The 21,935-nt window shown below is 31.2% G+C and overlaps 3 protein-coding genes across 7 annotated transcripts; 2 read left to right on the forward strand and 1 right to left on the reverse strand.

Moving 5' to 3' along the window:
• Positions 1–471: 471 nt before the first annotated feature.
• On the forward strand, positions 472–15,228 carry LOC143897786 (fatty acid synthase-like). The gene is given in 19 exon segments (XM_077406696.1): positions 472–665; positions 1,457–1,679; positions 1,929–2,182; positions 2,898–3,316; positions 3,465–3,758; positions 4,131–4,338; positions 4,821–4,981; positions 5,145–5,462; positions 5,574–6,064; positions 6,869–7,173; positions 7,439–7,837; positions 7,913–8,937; positions 9,005–9,249; positions 9,645–10,344; positions 11,189–12,017; positions 13,313–13,776; positions 13,894–14,148; positions 14,762–15,010; positions 15,081–15,228. Coding segments are annotated over 19 exon segments (7,134 nt in total). The 5' UTR covers positions 472–502; the 3' UTR covers positions 15,213–15,228.
• A 1,980-nt stretch (positions 15,229–17,208) lies between these two features.
• Ist1 (increased sodium tolerance 1-like protein) lies at positions 17,209–19,718 on the forward strand. 5 transcript variants are annotated; one of them, XM_077406630.1, is made up of 6 exons: positions 17,209–17,325; positions 17,741–18,065; positions 18,281–18,725; positions 18,853–18,993; positions 19,102–19,158; positions 19,324–19,718. In XM_077406630.1, the coding sequence occupies exons 2-6, from the start codon at positions 17,797–17,799 to the stop codon at positions 19,501–19,503; spliced, it is 1,092 nt and encodes a 363-aa protein (XP_077262756.1). In that variant the 5' UTR covers positions 17,209–17,325; positions 17,741–17,796; the 3' UTR covers positions 19,504–19,718. The 5 variants fall into 5 exon arrangements, with proteins under 5 accessions (XP_077262756.1, XP_077262754.1, XP_077262757.1 ...); XM_077406628.1 differs by having other exon boundaries at positions 17,254–17,413; XM_077406631.1 differs by having other exon boundaries at positions 17,271–17,413; positions 17,745–18,065.
• Positions 19,654–21,820, reverse strand: Obp59a (Odorant-binding protein 59a). The gene is made up of 6 exons (XM_077406638.1): positions 21,714–21,820; positions 21,244–21,476; positions 20,913–21,111; positions 20,407–20,442; positions 20,137–20,331; positions 19,654–19,911 (listed from the first exon to the last, which is right to left on the reverse strand). The coding sequence occupies exons 1-6, from the start codon at positions 21,777–21,779 to the stop codon at positions 19,888–19,890; spliced, it is 753 nt and encodes a 250-aa protein (XP_077262764.1). The 5' UTR covers positions 21,780–21,820; the 3' UTR covers positions 19,654–19,887.
• Between the last annotated feature and the right edge of the window lie 115 nt (positions 21,821–21,935).

The following is a 21,935-nucleotide window of genomic DNA, read 5'->3' on the forward strand; positions in this document are numbered from 1 at the left end:
TACTTTCTTAATCAAATTATTTCACAATATATCCAAAACTCATAATAATACTCACAAACATAAAATGATAATATATAGTAATTTTTTGGTATTCTGTTTCTGAATTCATTATATTGTTATGTATGAGCAATTTATCTGCCTCAGTAATTGCTACGATTGTGTGGTAAATATATCGTAACGGAAGCGTCAGTTATTAAAATACTTAAATATTTAATCGGCTGTAACATTAATATGTATGTAGAAGAAGTATATAATATAAGAGGATCGGAGATATGACTTACCATTAGTTGCCTTTTTACTTCACTCTTGTGTGAAGTGTCAATTGCCACGGTGCTTCTACTTTTTATTGGTACGTAATTTTTATAAAATGTGAAAGATGTAATTTTAAACTGTATTTAATTATTTTTTTTATTTTGCATTTGTGTCTGTTTTCTCAAAAAAAATAAATAATCACATTTTATTGTAGAATTTATCTGATTTATCTTCAAAAAATAAAGATACTATGAATCGACCAAACTCATATATCAGCGTCGATGCTGAAGAAGAAATCGTAATCTCTGGTATTGCTGGCCGATTTCCTAATAGCGACAATTTAAAAGAGTTTCAAGAAAATCTTTTTAACAAGGTGGATCTTGGTTCGAGCGATCATGGACGGTGGAATAACTGTAATATAGTTTTCTTTTAACATTTAGATATATATACTTTCAAAACTTATTAGGAAAAATATTTGTGTTTTACATATTATAGATCGCAATTAAAGATTTGCAATATCTAATTCAATAATTTTTAAAAACGATATCAGAATCCAAGAAAATTGTGTAACTCTACGTATTCATATACATATACATATAACACAAAAACAATTCTCGTAATTTATGTCAAAAATTATAAATTATCTTTTATTCAATAATCTTTCAAACATTTTTATGGCTTCGTTATTTCTAATGTCATAGTTTAAAACAATCCAGATGCATATTATGAAACATTATTATTTTCTTATGTAGAAATATATAAGTATATATATTATATAAATATTCTTATAAAATATATAATCTCATTTTCGCATTTCTTGAACTGGAAGGTGACTTAATTTACTTCTCTTGTCGTTGAAGTTCTGACTGTTATTTCTATTTCGATCATATTATGTATAAACTATGATCATTAGCTATGTGTTCCTTGGATTTTCTCGCGGAAAATTACACTATTTTTAGATTATCAAATTACGAAATTACTCACTTGTTTCTCGTCGAAGAGCGTGAGATTATTTTGATTTAAATAAATTGTTATCGCTGAAGATGGTACAAATAAGCAAAGCCAAAACGTCCGATATATAATTACATGTATCTTATTAGTTATACTAAAGATTGATGTATAACGTTAATTTATGCACTGCCAATACGTTCTCTTAAAACACCTTTTTACTTATAATTTGTTAATATGTATATTTCTTATATAGCTTATAATATGCCCCATCGAATCGGTAAAGTCAACAATATGGAGAAATTTGATTCAGAATTTTTCAATATACCCGCTACGGAAGCTCATGTAATGGATCCTATGACTAGAATGTTACTCGAGCATACTTACGAAGCAATTATCGATGCAGGTGTAAACCCAAAAGAATTACGGGGAACAAGAACGAGTGTTTTTACAGCCGTTTCTATATGTGAGACTCAATCGTATTTTTGTAATAGACCTCAGGTGTGATATATTTAATTAAAAAAAAAATATATATATATATACAACACAATTAATAGAAATTTATTTAAAGAAATGATAACTATATGTAAAATTCTTGTTAGAAATATGAAAATCTGTCTTATTACTATGCAAAATATAAAAAAATTGTACAATGGTTTTAATAGTTTTAAAAATGTACATTTAACTTATTATATTTATACATTTTTTAATACTCTAAGTATATTCAGAAACATGTATTATTGTGATTAGTTTGGTGGATTACCTATGATTGCAACCAACATTTCTCTCATGGCCAATCAAATTTCTTCATGGTTTGGCGTTACTGGACAATCGCACAATATTGATACCGCATGTAGTTCAAGTAGCTATGCTGTAGTGAAAGCTTACGAGCTGATGCGGTCCGGAGATTGCGACGCGGCCATTATCGCTTCCGCCAATCTATGCCTCCATCCTCACATACAATTTCAATTTTACCATCTAGGTATGTATTTCTTATATCTTATTTATTATATTATATTTTATTGTATGTTACGTTATAAAAAATATTGAATATACTCGTATTTATTTATATTTTATTTATTTCCGTCTTTACTCAAATTTCAGGTTTTATTTTGATAACTATTAATCATATGTTTTATACTTGTTATATTAATATAATATTTTTTTTATTTATGAAGCTAACAATACTTAACCAGAAAATATTTGTTTAATGCAAATGCTTTGTCATCCGTAACAAATGTAACTATTGTTCATATTATCTCTTAAAATATTATACATTTGGGATATTTAGAGAGATCTTGTTACGTCCAAACTCCGGGATTTTTTTTATTTTTCGGAAAACAGTAAGGATAGAAAGTAAGAATATGGTAAAATAATGTACTGACATTGTCACGCAAGTATACGTCACAGATTTCTATATATATTAACAGCTAGATTATTCTAGCAAACTTTTGTAAAACAAAAAATCTGTAAAAAAACATCTTTAGCTGTGGAGTGCACAGGAGAGAGATGTAATAATATAATTATAAATAGTATTAATTAAAACCAAAATCAATATTAGGAGATGTATGAGCAATGTTCATTTTAGAATGACGAAATGAATTTTATTTATATGCTTTTTTTCTATTCTTATATTTAGATATTGAATCAAAGCTTGAAGAACTTTAATTTAACAAGAAGAATCAATTTCCTTCTAGGAGTCCTATCTTCTGATGGTTATTGTAAACCTTATGACGAAGAAGGCACCGGATATATGCGCAGCGATACGATTGCAGTAGTATATCTGCAAAAGGCCAAAAATGCAAGAAGAATATATGCGACCTTCGTATACGGTAAAACGAATTGTGATGGTTTTAAAGAAGAAGGTATTACCTTTCCATCGTTCGAGAAGCAAAAAATATTGTTGGAGAAATTTTATGAAGAATGTGAAATCTCGCCCAATGAATTATCTTACGTAGAGGCCCATACAACCGGTACTCTTGCCGGTGATCCCGTAGAAGTTATGTCTATCGACCAGGCTATATGCGCAAAAAGAAACACTCCGTTATTAATGGGCTCGGTAAAATCAAATCTTGGACATTCCGAAGCTGCCAGTGGTCTCTGCCAAATCGCAAAGGTATATATTTATAATAAAATAATTTAACATTGACTTTGTTTAAAGTGTGAATAGAACAATTTATATTTTCTTGTTATAATTAAAAAAAAATACATATAATAATTACTAATTATAATTATTGCTAGTAAAAGGATATGATTTTTTAAAGGTATTATTAACGATGGAAATTGGCACAATATTGCCTACTATACACTTCAAGCGTCCGCGGAAAGAGTTGACTGCTATTATCGAAGGAAGAATAAAGATTATTACGGAACCAACGGAATGGGAGGGTGGTTCTATAGGTGTTAATTCCTTTGGTTTTGGAGGGGCTAATTGCCATATATTATTAAAGTCAAATCCTAAACAAAAAATCAACAATGGAGTTCCAAACGATGACTTACCTAGGCTTGTAGCAGTGTCTGGACGTACGGAGGAAGCAGTTAAAATCATTTTCGATGACGTAAGCAAATATTTGTATAATGGATTATTTCATTTAGTTCAGAAATGGTTCCCATTCTACGATAGAAATTTTTGGTAACTATACAAATATAACAAACATAACACAAATTTATATATATATATATATATATATATATATATATATATATTTATATAGTGTTTGAAAAGATATTTGCGTACAAAAACATTTTTAAAATTAATTTAAATTTGCACAAAAAAGAAAAGTCAATGTGTTTTATTCAATATATTAAAAAATAATAATGTGTTATTAGCAAAACACTTTTTGAAAAATTAAATAATATTATCTTCTCTTTTTTTGTGTAAAATCTTTCCAAGAACTATATAGGATGTACATTCTTGTTACGAATTGCAGATGCGCAGTCGATCAATAGATGCAGAGTTTATATCTCTACTACATCATATTCATAATGATAATATAGAAGGTCACCTTTACAGAGGGTACTTGATAACTGGGTCTAAAATATCTCATAATGTAATTAGTAAAATAGGACATTCTCAATATATAAAAAGATCAATTTGTTTCATATTTTCTGGACTAGGATCTCAATGTTTTGGAATGAGTAAGTAAATATATTATTATATACAAAATATGTTAAATATACAACATTTAATAAATAATTTTTAAGTTACAGGATATATACATATAGCACGATACATACAAATATTATAATTTTTCACAATTATACAGAAAAGTATGGATCATGATCTTAACATATTCTTACCTAATATGTTCTCAAACTTATAATACTGCATAAAAGTTTTACTTATTACTTTCTATTTATTAGGAATTTAATTTAATAAATTTAACAAGTAAAATTAAACCCTAACAGAATATTCTATCTCAGAATAAATGTAAAAATGTTACAATATGAAATGTTACAAAGTAAAAAGCTAGACTCCTTTCTTACATACTTTTCCCGACTACATTAAATACTAAATGACGTGTATGTGTTTGTGTATAAATCCGCGGATGCATATATACATCAAATGTACATATATATATGTATATCAAAATTTGAAAACTTTATTAAAATTTAAATAGGTCGCGCTCTAATAAAATTCCCAGTGTTTGCCAAGGCCATCCAGAAATGCGATACCATTTTAAAACCTTATGGCATACTACTTACAAATATTTTACCAAGTGATAATAAAAATATTTTTGATAATATCATTAATTTTTTGTTGGGTCTCATTGGACTACAAGTAAGAAAAAAGATTCTTTGTTTCGCCTTTATAAAATATATTTTATATATACCATATATATATTATGTAAAAATAATTTAAAAATATTTACTTTAGACTTACTTCATAATTCTAATCTTTATTTAAACCAAATGGGAAGCTATTTCTTTCATATGTATCGCAGATTGGATTAGTTGATCTTTTAACATCTATTGGTGTAGTCCCCGATTTTATAATCGGTCACTCCATTGGTGAACTAGTCTGTGGATATGCCGATGGATGTTTAACGGCCGAAGAAACGATTCTGTCGGCATATTTCATCGGTTTAGCCCTTCACGAGTCAAAAATAATTAATGGCTCCATGGCTGAAATTAATCTCAACCTTGAAACCTTGAAAGTTATGTGTCCTTCGGATATCGATATAGCTTGTTACAATAGTTCTTCTAATTTTATTGTAAGCGGACCAACGAATTCTATAAAGACATTTCTCACCAAATTGCAGGTATATATTAATGGTTATAAACAATATAATCTTTCTTCTCTATCTAGTTTCTTTAATTGTTTTGTTAAAACAAGCAATTAATAATACTTATGATTTTATTCATTTTTTTAGGCGAATGGTATATCTATAAAAGAAATTTCTTGTGGTTATATACCTTTTCATAGTCGTTACATCAAACCTGCTGTAGCTAAGTCCGAAATATACTTGAACCAAATATTACTACAAAAAAGATTTTGCAGCTCAAAATGGTTAACAACATCCACTCACGAGTGTTCCAATACATCTTCGTGTTCAAAATATTACACAAATTATTTGTTGTCCCCGGTGTTATTCGCAGAGGCGATACGTTCAATTCCAAAAGATACAGTGACGATTGAGATATCTCCTGAGAATATTTTTCAACATATTTTAAACAACTATTTATGCTCTACAGTAACAAATGTAGCGTTATATGAACGTACTGAGGATCTAAATGGTGAGGTATTTTTAGAATCAATCGGAAAACTTTATAACGCAGGATTGCAGCCACAGATTTCAAACCTCTATCCGACAGTAGAATTTCCTGTAAGCCGCGGTACTCCAATGATTTCTCCTCTCATAAGGTATTCATATTTTATGTTTATGTATACAAATGACTAAATTGCCAAATAACGAAAATTTTTATAAGTTTTGAAGCACTCAAGTGATTTAATTAAAAGAGTATATTTAACGAACAACATAATATTGAATTACATTTCTGATTTTTATTCAAGTGATGTAGTTAAGAAATTTGTTTGTAATTGCTGCATTGTGTGGACTGGATTACAACTTTTCTTTTTATTTTTGCTAAATTTCAAAAATATATTCTAATATTTTATTTTAACTACACAAAACGTACACTAGTTCGGCTATACAAAAACTTGAGCTGTAAAGTGCTTCACGTGAAAAATTGAAAATTCGTATGGAATCGTACAATAATAATTCTTGTTCCGCGCTGCAATCACCAAATGATATAAAATAGATCTGGCATTGCATGAAAAGTTGAAAACCTAAAATTGTATTTTGTTTTATTTATAAAACTTATTTTATTAATAATTTTTTAATAAATACTGAGTGTCGGCTTTAGTAGGCGGTTTTAAACTTTCGAAATGTTACGATTGGAGTTAAGATATTGACAACATAAATGAAAGTTAAGATCATAGAAGGACCGGTCTCCTTTTTTGGCAATTATATTCCAATAATACTTTATTGTTCTACTTATTCTAAAGATAAATATCTTTACATGGTGTATCATACTTGTCATAAAGATGGAAGGAGAATGTAAGAAATACTATAGTATCAATAAATTTTTACATATTTCGATAATAAATTAACAACTAATTTATTTTATAAGTGCATTACATAATAAATATTATTGATGTTTGTAGATGGGATCATTCGGAAAATTACTACGTATTTCGATATACTCATCAAAAAGTAATTTTCAAAAGAGAAATAGTTATCAATATTGATGTAGCTGATGAAACATTCATATATTTGACGGGTCATGTCATTGATGGCAAAAATTTATTTCCGGCTATGGGATATCTTTTCTTTCTCTGGGAAATGTTGGCATCATTGAATAAGCAAGAGTATACCAATGTGCCAATCGTATTTGAGGATGTTAATTTTATTCGGGCCACCGTACTATCACAACAAAATGAGATTGAATTAACCTTTTCGATCCAAGAAGGTAATATTATTACGTAAACAGTTAATTTTCTTATGTAAGTATTAGATTTAATATTTAAGCCACTTTTGTGATGCAATATTTTTAAGCTAAAATTAAAATAAAACAAAAAAATATATATACGGATAAAAATAATTAAATTAAACATGGAATCTTTCTTTTTATGACTCAATTGCTTTTGTGAGATACCCAATCCCGTATTGATATATTCTCGTTCACTTAATTTATTATAACGTTTTATGTTTAAAAAATTTATATCTATATCTAGGTACCAACAGATTTGAAATAACCGAAGGAGATAACGCTGTTGTTACTGGAATATTACGAATTCCAACTGATATTGAAAATGAAAAAATATCTGCTAATCTTGCTGAATATGTCGATGATGAAGAAGAAATGAGTACAAGAGACATCTACAAGGAATTAAGGCTTCGTGGTTATCAATACGCCGGCGTATTTCGTGGATTAAAAAGTGCATCGGTTTCGGGATCAAACGCCCATATCGCATGGACATCTAATTGGGTGGCATTTATGGACAGTATGTTACAGATGATGATATTGGGACAGAATTCAAGAAGCCTTTTTGTTCCAACAAGAATTCGCAAACTGACAATCGATCCGAAATATCACGTACAGCTAATTCAAGATTATCCAGTTGAAGAAAGGCGTAAGTAAAATATTAAAATATGTAATGCAGCGTGGCTAATTGTCTGACAAATCAATTTCATTTGCTACGTTACAGAATTCTCTGTTCGTCATTACAAGTCTGTAGACGCTATAATATCTGGAGGAATAGAAATTTGTGGCATTGTGGCTACACCTATATTTCGCCGGCAAAAAGCAGTTAATGCCGTTCTTGAAGAATACAAATTTGTTGCTCATCGTGACTTAGAAACTATGTCCGTACAAGATGCAATTAGAATGTCAACGCACATTGCACTCGAATGTTACAATAACATAAATGTTAAAATTATCGAATTTATCGGTGATAATGACAAAGTGACATCAGAAGATTTAAATTCTCCACTTGTTAATGAAATTTTAAGCGATTTACCTCAGATTCGACATCATATCTGGCTAGTGACGAGTCATGAGAGATGCGAAAATATTTTTTTGCCGAATAACGTTTCTACAACAGAAATTACTATGTTGTCAAGAGACGAAAACTGTTTGATGGTCATTGGTTTCGATATTTTGACAAAAAATAGTAAGAAATTACACAAACAGTTATTGCCTTTGTTAATGCCGCAAGGTTTTATACTAACTCTGGAAAAATCTGGTACGATCGATTATTCATACTTGAAAACATATGAGTTGGATGTCATAGTGGAGAAACAAATAAACGAAAAGACACTTTTACTGCTGAAAAAAACACAAAATATTGCGAAAAAACAATACCAAATTATGCATGTAAGCAATTACGACTTTTCGTGGATAGATGAACTGAAATCAATCATGAGCGTGCAAAACGAGACTAGTATAGATACGAGGATCATACTCGTCGCGCAAGGAGATTTCGAATCCGGGCTACTCGGTTTTGTTAATTGTTTGCGAAAAGAACCAAGAGGCGAAATAATTAGAAGCGTTTTCATTCAAGATAACAAAGCGCCTGGTTTTTCCTTGCAAGAACCATTGTACATGAAACAGTTGCAATTGGACCTACCTATCAACGTTTTACGTTCCGGTAACGTTTGGGGATCATACAGGCATTTTCCATTACCATCATTGGAACCAAGACTCGTAGACAGCGCTTACGTTAAACAGACGGTGCGTCAAAAAATTCTATTGTAAATTTCATTATTAGATTGTAATTGTTTATGTTTCTTTGTAATAGGTGCAAGGAGATTTGAGTACTCTCTGCTGGGTACAGAAGAGAATGTCTTCCTACATTAAGCGTGAAGATTTCGTTAATGTAATTTATGCACCTCTCAACTTCAAAGATATTATGTTGGCTACTGGTAGAATTACTGCCGAATCTATCGGATTACTTGAACGCAGTTATTTAGATAGTCCCATTGGCTTGGAATTTGTTGGGTTTGATACGCGTGGACGCAGAATAATGGGAATGTGCTTAAACGGGTAAAATGTCTCTATCAATAATCGCTCAATGAAGAAAACTGTTTACGTTTATTAGCATTTTTAATTTAATATTTAATATAAATCTCGATTTTTTATCTTGTGAATTAAATATAACGCCTTACCGTACTACATGCTGTAAAGATATGTAAGAATTATAAAATAAGTATGAAGAAATAACGTGAATAGTTGTTTTTCAAGACCCTTAAAAAATTGATAAATTATTAGAAGAATAGAATCCGATAAATGTGGCACTTACAAAATTTCAGAAATTCTTAAAACTTTAAATATGAACTACAAAAGACAAGACGTTCTATATATAGTAAACATGATTACTACATAACTTTTACGAGACATACGCACACAAATTATATACTTTCAAAAATTACTATGTTTAGAGGAATGACAAACATTTGCGTGCCCGACGAATACCTCAGTTGGAATGTACCCGATGAATGGACAATGGAAGATGCAGCGACGGTTCCGTGTGTGTACATCACGTGCTATGACGCCTTGTATATAAAGGGTAAAATGAAAAAAGGAGACAAAATCTTGATCCATTCGGGTACTGGTGGCATTGGTCAAGCTGCGATCCATCTTGCCCTTCACGAAGGTTGCGAAGTGTTTACGACAGTTGGAACTGTCGAGAAACGACAGTTTATGAAAGAAACATTTCCCTCTATTCCCGAAAATCATATCGGAAACTCCGGAGATACAAGCTTTGAACAAACGATTATACAGCGTACAAAAGGTCGTGGAGTGGATATCGTATTAAATTCCTTAGCCGAAGAGAAATTGCAAGCATCTGTTCGTTGTTTAGCAAATGGTGGTCGTTTTCTGGAAATTGGAAAATTCGATATGATTTCCAATAATTCCTTAGATATATCTATCTTTTCCAAAGGTATCAGTTTTTATGGTGTTTTATTAGATAAATTATTAATAAATTCATCAAGTTTAGAACGAAAGATAACGTTGTCGAAGAAAATAGCAGAAGGTTTAAAAAATGGCGCTATTAAACCACTGTGTAGAAAAGTCTTTGATAAAAATGAGATAGAGACTGCCTTTAGATATATGGCCGCTGCAAAACATATTGGCAAGGTAAGATTATTAAATTATATATCTATACAGAAATATGTAATTATGATGCAAAATATTCTATATCTTGTTTAATTAGACATATTCTTTTTTCTAACTGCTGTAAAGATAGCAACAAATGTAAGCTTTGTTAAATTATGTTCTCAGTCAAGAAACTTTTTTTATTTATATATAAGAATAACCTTAATTATTTACTTCTTATAATTATTTAACAATATAAACGTAGCTTCCTTCGCTCTTATATTAAATATTATTGTTGGATGAGGTATCAATTGAAATCGAACACTATATAAGGTATCTTACTTCGTCTTTAATATAGAGCGCGGATAGTCAATCACATCAAACAAACATTTTATATGTATACATATAATACAACGACTATAAGTAGAGTTGATATGATTTTTGCTCACAAGTGCGCAAGCAGTCTTACCGAGGACATTACTGATTTAATTTGTCTATTAGAATTTAGTTAAAGACATTGGTATTATCCTTATTCATTGCCATGAACATTATTGAACATTTTTATTTTATATATTGTTAGATACCTATATTAATTACTTTTTAGAACATTGAAAACATTTATAAGAGAAAGACGATCAATGTCCATTCGGTCTAATATCGAGAAAAACATAATTCTAAGTTTCGGACATCTTAAGACAAAAGTACTGACAGTGAATATCGGAGAATGCATAGTCTTTATTTACCTCGATAGGAAAATTGTGCATTAGTTCAGAGTTTATTCTTTTTACTCCACATTGGAAGGAAAAGGATAAACTCTGATGAACAAGTGCAGCCAGTTCAGCAATAGAAAACAGACCCAATGATTGTTGTATCTGACTGTTCGTAGATAATAATAAGAGTTCATCAAGAGGAAGAGTCTTTGGATGCTCCACTACTCGCCTATCCACGATATTATTGCATGGACCATAAATCCTATGTTATTTTGGGTGGACTAGGCGGTTTTGGTTTAGAGCTAGCAGATTGGTTGACTTTTCGAGGTGCAAAGAATCTGGTATTAACATCACGAACCGGGATTAGAACAGGTTATCAGCAATCAAGAGTAAAGCTGTGGCGATCTAACGGTGTAAATGTACAGATCGTTACTGTCGATAATACTTTGAAACATGAAGACTGCGAATCTATATTAAAATTTGCTGAGGAAAGAGCACCAGTGGACGCTATATTTAATCTTGCAGTTGTTTTAAAAGATTGTACGTTCCAAAATCAATCACCACAAACGTTCGAGGATTCGTTCAAATCGAAAGCATGGATGACGAAGAAAATGGACGAATTGTCGAGAACGATATGTCCACAACTTCGACATTTTGTCGTTTTTTCCTCCGTCTCGTGTGGAAGAGGAAACGCAGGCCAGACAAATTATGGGATGGCTAATTCCGTAATGGAGAGAATCTGTGAGAAGAGGATGGAAGAAGGATTACACGGTTTAGCGATACAATGGGGTGCTATTGGAGACGTCGGACTCGTGGCAGATATGCAAGAAGAAAATAAGGAATTGGTTATTGGAGGTACATTGCAACAACGAATATCTTCCTGTTTGGATACATTAGAAGTATTTCTGCTACAAGACCGGCCTGTCGTAAGCAGTATGGTTGTTGCTGAAAAAACCAAAATTGGCGGATCAATGAATATTTCTGAAACGGTTGCTCATATCATGGGTAAGCATTGCAGTTTTATACAAAGCTAAACAATGAAGAAAACTAATTATAATGCCATGAAAAAGAAGTAAAGTCAAAATGTTATTCCAAGTATATATATTTATTGAATATCTCGAAAAATGAATTTTGTGTGCAAAATTAAATTTAAAAGAATACGTATATTTTTGAAAACTACCTCTTACAATTGCAATAGACTTAACCCATTAAGTCTTGGAAAGTTCCTGTGCGTACTTTCCTATTTTTAATAAAATAATAAATGCTTTGTAATTAGGGTCCTAATTTTAGTCCGCAATTGATAAATTCTTTTAGCGTCTCACGATATTAGTAAATTTTCTAGAAATTTAAGAAATTTCAAATAAAATGTATATTAACAATTAAAGTATTGACAGTATAAATAATTGACAATTAATTTAGAAACAGCTAAGTGTTAAACGTACAGAAAATGTAACAATTTGATTTCTAATATTAAAATTTTTGCTAGTATGCAATTTTAGAACATTAAATAGAGTAACATAATACTTGGTAAATTACCGAATAGGGGACTCACCTTCTATGATCTTGACCTTGATATATATTGTAGAAGTCATCTTTTTTAACCTTCAGAACCTTCATAAGATTTTAACCATTGCTTGTTCTTTACTAAAAAGTTATAAATTTTTTTTTAATAAATGGAAGACTGTTAACAAAATTATTTTAATAAATAAAACGTAATCTTTTGATAGTCTTACACTTAAGAAAAAAATTACATTTGCCGAGGCTTATATATTTTTCTTCTCTCCTCTTGCACTCCAATCTCAGAAACGCGTATTTTCCGTTTACCATACATCTCATTAACATAAAATGGTTCCACATGGGTTTTCAACTTTCCATGCAAACCGTATAATGATACAAGACTTCGTTATGTACTGCAAGCACCGGACAATGTGGGGTAGATATCGTTTCACGTGAAAATTTGAAAACCCATGTAAAATTGTACAATAATAAATTTTCTTTTGCACTGATGTATAACCACCGAGCGGGTAAGGTAAACCTCGACTATTGCGTGAAAATCGCAAAATGGTATAAAAATTGCGTTCTATTTCTGAAATTTTTTTGTTAATAACTTTTTAATAGAGAACAAGCGACGGATAAAACCTTCTGGAAGTTACTCAGGAAGGTGAACTTCTATAATATAATGTTAAGGACAAAGTCATATAAGGTAGTCCCCTATTCGGTATATTTACCTAAAACTTATTTAAATGTATATATATATATATATATAATTCTTACTTTATTTTTCCTATTTTACCAAATAGGATTAAAGAACATAAACACAGTGCCACCAAACGTACCACTGGTCGAAATGGGTATGGATTCGATGATGGCGGTTGAAATTAAGCAGACGTTGGAAAGAGAGTTCGATATTTCCTTGACAACGCAAGACATTAGAACTCTAAATTTTGCTAAACTAAAACAAATAACAATTACAGGCATGCAAGAAAAGATACACAATACAAACAAAATTAGTGAAGATTTTGACGTGCTGATTCGAAAAACGAAGGATGCAGACTTTGTTCCAGATATTCTTGTAGAATTTATTACCAAGAAAGAGGTTGATCGAGGTAATATATTTCTCTTACCAGGAATCGAAGGATGTTCGAGCGTATATAAAACTATGGCATCAGGAATTAAATCTTCGGCAACGTGTTTGCAACATGGTGTACTTAATATTCCTGACGACAGTCATTCAGTGATGAAGTCAGCCGCTTATTTGCTACCTGTAAGAAGATTAAATTTAATTAAAATATTTATGTTAAAAGTAATATTTAACAATTAGGTACAAATGTTTCGTATTATACCACAGCTTATACACATACATTTATATTTATTTTCTTAGCACATATTAAAGAAAATGAAAGATCAAAGGAAATTTCTAATAGTGGGTTATTCGTTCGGATCTTTAATTGCCATTGAATTAGCAAGATTATTAGAAGCTAAAGATTTCTCAGGACGGTTAATACTAATAGACGGAGCTCCTGACCAAATGAAAATTTTGGTTAATCAATATTTTCACTGTGCTTCACTAGAAGAGTTACGAAGTACAGTTTTACTTGGTTTATTGGGAATGTACGCTACAATTAACAAAGAAACGGTTAGTAAATTATAAAAAATACATTTTGATTTTTTATTGCAAAAATTATTTATCTAATTTTGATATTACAAATTTAAATAAAATGAGGTCGTTCGTTTGTCGTTGTTTAAACGTATAATATTATCATAAGTGACAGTTTTACAATATATGACTTTCGATATAAAACACCATAAGTCTTCGCATCATAATTATTATTTTGCTCTTCGACTTTTATACTCATTGTCAGAGAAATAGGATGTGCGTTCGATTTTAATTGCAGTAAAAACTAATATGATTAATGCGTGCATTTTTCACTTTTATCTTTTTGTTTACCGGTCTATATAATGCTATCTTAACTTTTTACACTGAAAATGATCTAATGACAAACTAAAACGTATATTAAAGTATTATTGTAATTAAAAATTACAATACGATTACCTTGTCGTGGCTTTTTTATGACGCTTTTTTATGTGGAGATTTAGGAATTTTAATAAAATAAATAAGGATAACAACAGATTTTACCATCGTTCGAGAATTTAATATATCTTTTGTATCACTGATGAAATGCAGATGTTATTTTAGCATATTTATTATTATTATAACCATACAAAATGCAAAATTTTCTTATTTGCAGCTTGCGTTAGAGCTGAATAAATGTAACACGGACGAAAAATTAAAAGTATTTCATGCTTACTTCCCGAAGGATTTAAATGTATTGACCATCGAAAATCAAAAGCTTATATATTTTACAATTTACAATCATATTGTCGCTGTACAGGATTACGATATCTCATCATTACCTCGTCTTAAATCATCTATAACATTGCTAAAACCCACATTTCCGATTGCCTCTTTTACTGAAGAGGATTATGGTTTACATAAGGTAAATAAATCTATAATTTGGACAGATATTTTTGAAATAAAACTAATAACAAGAAACTTATTATTTTTAGGTTACCGAAGGTAAAGTGCAAATTCATTATGTGGAAGGTAATCATATCACAATGATGGACAACGACAAAATCATATCAGTTATTAACGAAGAATGGATAGAAGATAATAAGATAGAAGATAATATAATATAAGAAGGAGGAGGAGGAGGAGAAAGAAAAAAAGAGGAGTAATATAATAAATATATATACTTTATCGGGACGCGGTAACATTAAAATTTACTGATAACGTTATCCTACAATTCGTCGATCTTTAAAATTTGAAATAAGCATAGTATAAAAAAATATGTGCTCTTAAATTTTTGTGTTTAACAATATATTTGAAGAAGTGAAGAATCCAATTAATTTCAGACAATTATAATAATAATAATGTCTTAGAAAGACTATATCATAATTGTCCGGAATCGATTTAATTTTTCTTAAAATATATTGTTAAGCACAAAAATTTAAGAGTACATATCTTTTTATATATGGTCATTTTAAGGTTTAAGACGTATGAAACAACCTCTCAAGGATAACGCTTTTATATTTGATAGTATTTTAAGCAATTATCATGGAAACGGTAAGATATGTGTAAAATGGTTTAGAAAAAACTTTTGTGATCTATTTATGTACGTTATATATAATTGTGTATTTAAATTTTTCAAAAATAATAAAAGTCTTCAAAATACTTTTATTATCATTATTATTTTCCTGAAAAAACTATACCCAGTTTGGGCCCCGAGTGAACGGTCATGAGTCATATATTAATCGATTAATCGATAGGGAGGTACTCACGAAGTACAAAACAAAAAGTTTTAAAATTGCTTAATTGAAGTCTGGTGAGCGTGTACAGACCTAATCTAAATTATAAATTATTAAAAAATAAAAATTTATAATTATTATTTTAAAATACTCTTCAAACCATTCAACTTTTGTTTAAAATGTTTTTCTATCTTTTACAGTTTCGGAAATATTTGGCTTGAAAAAGAAAAGTCAATTTTTTTCAAAGGGATGTTTCAGCCCCTAAATATGCGTATGGACACGTATAAAAAAAAATACTTGCCTCTTATTTTTGTCTAGAAAACAACATTTTAAAACCTCATCAAAATCGGAGAGGTACACTTCCGTACCTTTCCTTGTTAGTCGGGTTAATGAACTGTATCAAATACATTCTAGACATATTATTTCAATGTCTTTGGTATAATCCGTTATCGCCGTCACTGCGGAAAGACCTGAATGCAGAGAATTATCAGATCAGACCAGTGGTACATGGTCATAATAGCGAACTTTGAACAGCTTTAGCATTCAGAGGACTCGTTACAAAGTTGTGCCCATGGAACTTTTTAATCCTCTTTGATGCCCTACAATTCTAGCCATGTCTGATTGCTGTTCACCTAAGGGCCTATTTTTTTTATATAAAACTGGGCAGTCTCCTTTATAGATTTCTTTTATAAATATAAATTAAAAACATTTTTATATCTAATCTATTCATTCATAAATGATAATGCTATTCTACAACATTACATCTTTCAGAAATAAGATAAAAATTTGTTATACGCGTTGCTATCGCTTTTATGTATTTAGAGCTTGCTGCTCTTTTGCGCAGTGCAGTACGACATTTCTAACATTACATTGCAGATTATAAATAATATTTTTGGACAATCTATGGAGTTTATTAATCTTTTTCTTACGCCATTTAATGACTAATTTAACATTAAACATTATTATAATATTTAAATAGTTTTGATTAGCGAGAGCGCGGGCGTGTCTTCATACGCCTACTTTAAAATCGGTTTAAGTTTCGCGAGATATCTTTTTCTTTTATCATCAAAGAAGTTTGTTAATTTAAGCCATTTGGTGGTTTAATTCTTTTTGCAATGTTGTTAAATAGTTTGCATCGACGAGACACACGCACGCCACGTCTCCGTACGTCTACTCCAATAGTGATTTGTTTCTTAATTTTCACAATGTGCGGGGCTTATAATCTTTTTAACTAATTGCTTTGGTTTGTATAATAGATGCTCGCTTATTGTGCCCCTTTTACGCGGGGTCTACAATGCGAGTCGTAGGAAATGGACCTATCACAATCGAATTTGAGGAGAATAATCAATCGACTGTGATTGGTCAATTCTTACGACTCACGACTTTACGACTCGCATTGGTAGACTAGCATCTAGCATAAGCTGCAATTTCATGGGCGCTAGAAACCAGCGGCAGTGCCGGCAGTCAGCTGTGGTTGTGTTGTGGACGTGGTGAGACTGGTGGAGTAAGTAACGAAACGCAACTCGAGTGATGTCATCCGGGAGTTGCCATTCTCCTAATCAGTGAAGAGGTTATGCTATCGTCGTCAGAAGGTTTAATTAATCTTATTTGCACTTTTCATATTTAATCCTTTTGTTGCCAAGAAAAAATATGCAAGTATAACTAAATCGATGATCTGTTGAATTTCATCACAAATGTCACAATGTTTTTTTTTTCCGGATTAATAGGAAAAAAATTTATAGATTCAAAAGTAATCATACGTTCTTTATATCATCAAGAATCAGACTAAAAATATCTCTCTACAATCGGCTTTTATCCTGATTGTTAACAGTTTCAAAGCACGCACATTGGATCTCGATATCGAATTCTAACCATTTGAAAGTTAATATCAAATAAATATAAATTAGAGAATTTTGTAGCAAGGAAGACGAGAGAAACGTAGCTGGTGGCAAGTACAACTGGAAACGCATCAAGGATGTTCTCAAGCGGGCCAAACTATACCAAGTTGAAGACGCATTTGCGTCTAGCGATCAACCGGTTGAAATTGCTGGAAAAGAAGAAAACAGAACTGGCACAGAAGGCGCGCCGTGAGATCGCTGATTTCATTGCCGCTGGCAAAACGGAGCGTGCTAAAATCAGAGTGGAGTACATCATTCGTGAGGACTACATGGTGGAGGCAATGGAGTTGCTGGAGATGTACTGTGATCTGCTGCTGGCACGTTTTGGTCTCATTCAGCAAATGAAGTCAGTATCGTTACTCTTATGGATCAGCAATATGACATATACGTTCCATTTTTTGCTTACGCTATCTCCACGACAGACTTTGATAAACAAAACTGGTCAATAATTCATTAGTTAAAATAATTAACAACGAGTATTTTAATTATCTATTAAAGTTATTGTCATTCATACGTATACAATTTCAATTTATATTGCTTCGTTACTTATTATCTTTTCAGAAGCCTCGACGAAGGTCTGGCGGAAGCTATATCAACCATTCTCTGGGCGGCTCCTCGCATCCAGACGGACGTGCAGGAAATCAAAGTGATAGCGGACATCTTGACGTCTAAATATGGTAAACAATACATGGAAGCGTGCCGGGAGGAGGCAATTCAAACCATATCGGAGAAGCTGAAGCACAAAATGAGCGTGCAGTCGCCATCAAAATTGCTTGTGGAAAAATATCTAATAGAAATCGCAAAGAATTACAACGTGGAATATGAGCCGGATCCGCAAGTAATGGCAGAAGGCCAGGATGCGATGTTAATAGACATAGGAGCCAATGGTGGGGAATCGAGAAACAATCTGGACACAGCCAGCGGAGGAGGAATACCTCATCCTCCCGGCTTCATAGGTTTCCCACAGGCACCTATGTTACCTGATCCTGGATTCCACTCGAGCGTGGTAATTTAAATCTCTTATGTTTAGTTTTTATACATTTTAATTGACAAGTTCAATTTACGAAATTGTCCAATTATCAGTTTCTAGCCAATTTAACTATTAAATCATTAAGGCTGACACAATGTTCTAGGATTCGGAGAAAGACAGTTCTTCCTTAGGATTCGTATCTCCAATGTCTCCACCCTCTACTGAGAAAGATCAGAATACTCCTTTCAATCCCACTGCATTTTCGTATAACATACCCCTGGATAATGCCAACTCGAACAAACCTGTAAGTAACTTGTATTTATTACTAAAAATTTCCAGGATATTTTTTATTAGCAATAACAATAATAATAAAACAGTTTTCTTGTAATAATTCGAAAAAATAATTAATTAGGAAGAAGATTTACCACCGCCATATCGGCCTGACTTTCCGCCTGATTTAAATAAACAGGTAAAGCCATAAGAGATTCTTATCTTTCTAATTTTTGCGAAATACAAATTAAAATGATTAAAATAAATATAATAAAGACGATGTTCGATATTCTCTAAAGTACGAAAATGTTTTTGAAAAATTCTATCAAATTATAAAACATGCACAATTATTTTCCACGTATAGTCAGATGAGAAACCAAAACCCCAGCCAAGGTCTAAAATGCCGATGAACAACTACCAACTTCCGGATCTGCCAGCAGTGCCGACAGAGAACGATGATTCGCCCGCTAATCCATCCGTGAATGACGACATTGATTTTGACGACTTGATGAAACGATTCGAGGACCTGAAGAAGAGGAAGTAACGATCGACGGATATACAAGCAATATTTGAAACGCATCGTTTTCATTTATTACTTTAGCGTTGCAAGACGGTGTTGTATTTAGTAGTGCCTTCTGCAAAAAGAGAAGGTCTGGGAAAGGTAGGCTTTTCCATTATATGCTTTTGCAGTGAAGAAAATGAAAATGTATAGTTTACTGTATCCGAGGATCAAGTACATATAAATTGTTATAATACTAATTAATGTACGTGTTAATTTAATATATATCTTTTTATGATTATTATATGTGCTTCACAATGTTCGATAAGTGTATATAATATTTAAGTCACATTTTTACAATGATTGATTCTTCCTATTCCTTATTTTTTCTCATTATTATTATATATAAGACGTCTGTGTACAGTGTTATTAATCGTCCCAATCTTCGCATCTCTGCAAAAAAAAAATGATTATATCAATTACAAAGAATATTATAATTTGTGAAAATTCTCATAGAATTTTTTTATTTCTAATCCTTTGCTTTGCTAACTAGAGAAAATTTCAATTATTACATGCAGTTTGAAACTTATATATTTTAAAATGTATTCTATGAAAGAAAGAGAAATCCTAAAATGCCTATATCTGTTTAAACGATTCTATATAAATTTGTATACATACTTCCTTTCCTTTATCAACCAAACAAGCCAAGAGATTTTCCGATAAATAACATTTGTTCTGCCTCATATCCGAGCCCAAATAATGAAAACATTCTACAACAGCTTCCTCTATAAAGTCCTGTAGTTCTGGATTGTGTATGTTACGAGTCATGAACCGGATGATCGAGACTTGCTCGGGAAATCCCCTTTGATCCACCTAATAAAGCCGGAATTGAAAAAATCAATCATTAGCTGCGATCTATTAAATTTTGAAGCAGTCTTATGTATTTACCAGATTTAATTCGTTGAAGAAACACTGGGTGACGCACTATAAGTTCAAATAATATTTCGTTAATATAAATTATTATTAGACACACTCTATATACACTATATATAATATATATAAAACGCATAGGATATATTGGTCCACAAAACAGATTTATCCCATTACGATAAAAAGACATAATCATGAGTTACAATATCTTGGAAACTAATAGAAAAGAATATTGTAGCGTAATACTTATTATTGCTATAGAGACATTTTTCGTCATTATAATTCTTTAATTTTCGTAAGATTATTATTAGACACACTCTATATACATAATATATAAAAAGAGATAAAAAATTCTAGTCACTGTGCTACAGATGATAATTGCAATTCTCTTATTTTATATCTTTTTATTTATTTTGATTTGTCATTTCTTTTGATACAAATTCAATACTTCGAGAGAACAATTATATTTATACATTACATTTGGAGATCTATATTGATCTTCTATTTTGATCACTATATCTTACGTCTTGTTGCTTGCCGTAGTTATCAGAATTGTCATTATTATACGTCTGGTCGTAGCTTGATCTGCCAGTTCCATCGGAATAACTAAAATCACGATTATTGCTACCACGAGAAGGATATCGAGCACTTCTCCAGTTCTCATTTGTGTAATCGACGGAATAGCGCCGATTGTTACCGTTGCTCTGATCATTCCCCCGATTCCTTAATTATTATATTGATATTAATTATTCATATTAATGGTGTAAGTAATGATAATGTTTATTATTATTATTATTGATATTTAATCTTATCAATTATTCGCGTGGACACGAATATTCTATCTTGTTTTGTTACCGATTCTCATTAGGATCCTTCCAAGACTGCCTGTTATAGTACTTTCTGCCGTTACTCATGGAGAACCTTGTACCAAACAAATCTACGCTCGAGGAGTCATCGCTGTCTTCGTCTTCATTTGACGAAGAATCGTTGCTATAATCATCATCAGATGTGGATCGCTTCTTACAAATCTGTATAATTTTCTGGTATTGATTGTTCGCCTGCTGAACTCCTGTTCTGCATTTTAATGACTATACACATAGAAAAACTTACTAAACCAAAGAATTGATTGTTATATATGTATATTCTTAAATACAAGCAATATTTTTAAGTATGCACATACATATATATAATATGTATAATTTTTTTATATATGTATATACATAAAAAATATACTGATAATAAATCATAAATAAATTCAGCACTTTTCTTTTTTAGAATTTGAGTAAAAATTTTACATAACTAACAGATCTCTTTCAGTTACTTACATTCGCTGATTCTATCAGCGACAAGCAAAGGCATAGAACAACGAGAATCACTCTGCAGGTCACCATCTCGTGCGGACTCTATACTTCCGAATAAACCTCCTCATTTTTTCCATACGTATTTATTCAGTAGCACTAAGAATGCTTGTATCATCGGTGAGACAAGTTGATAGACAATAATTGTTGCAAAACAAAAAATATTGTTCCATACGTCCGGACGGAGAC

Source organism: Temnothorax americanus, unplaced genomic scaffold (assembly GCF_048541705.1).
Source record: "Temnothorax americanus isolate GAGA-0224 unplaced genomic scaffold, ASM4854170v1 Scaffold21, whole genome shotgun sequence".
NCBI lineage: Eukaryota > Metazoa > Arthropoda > Insecta > Hymenoptera > Formicidae > Temnothorax > Temnothorax americanus.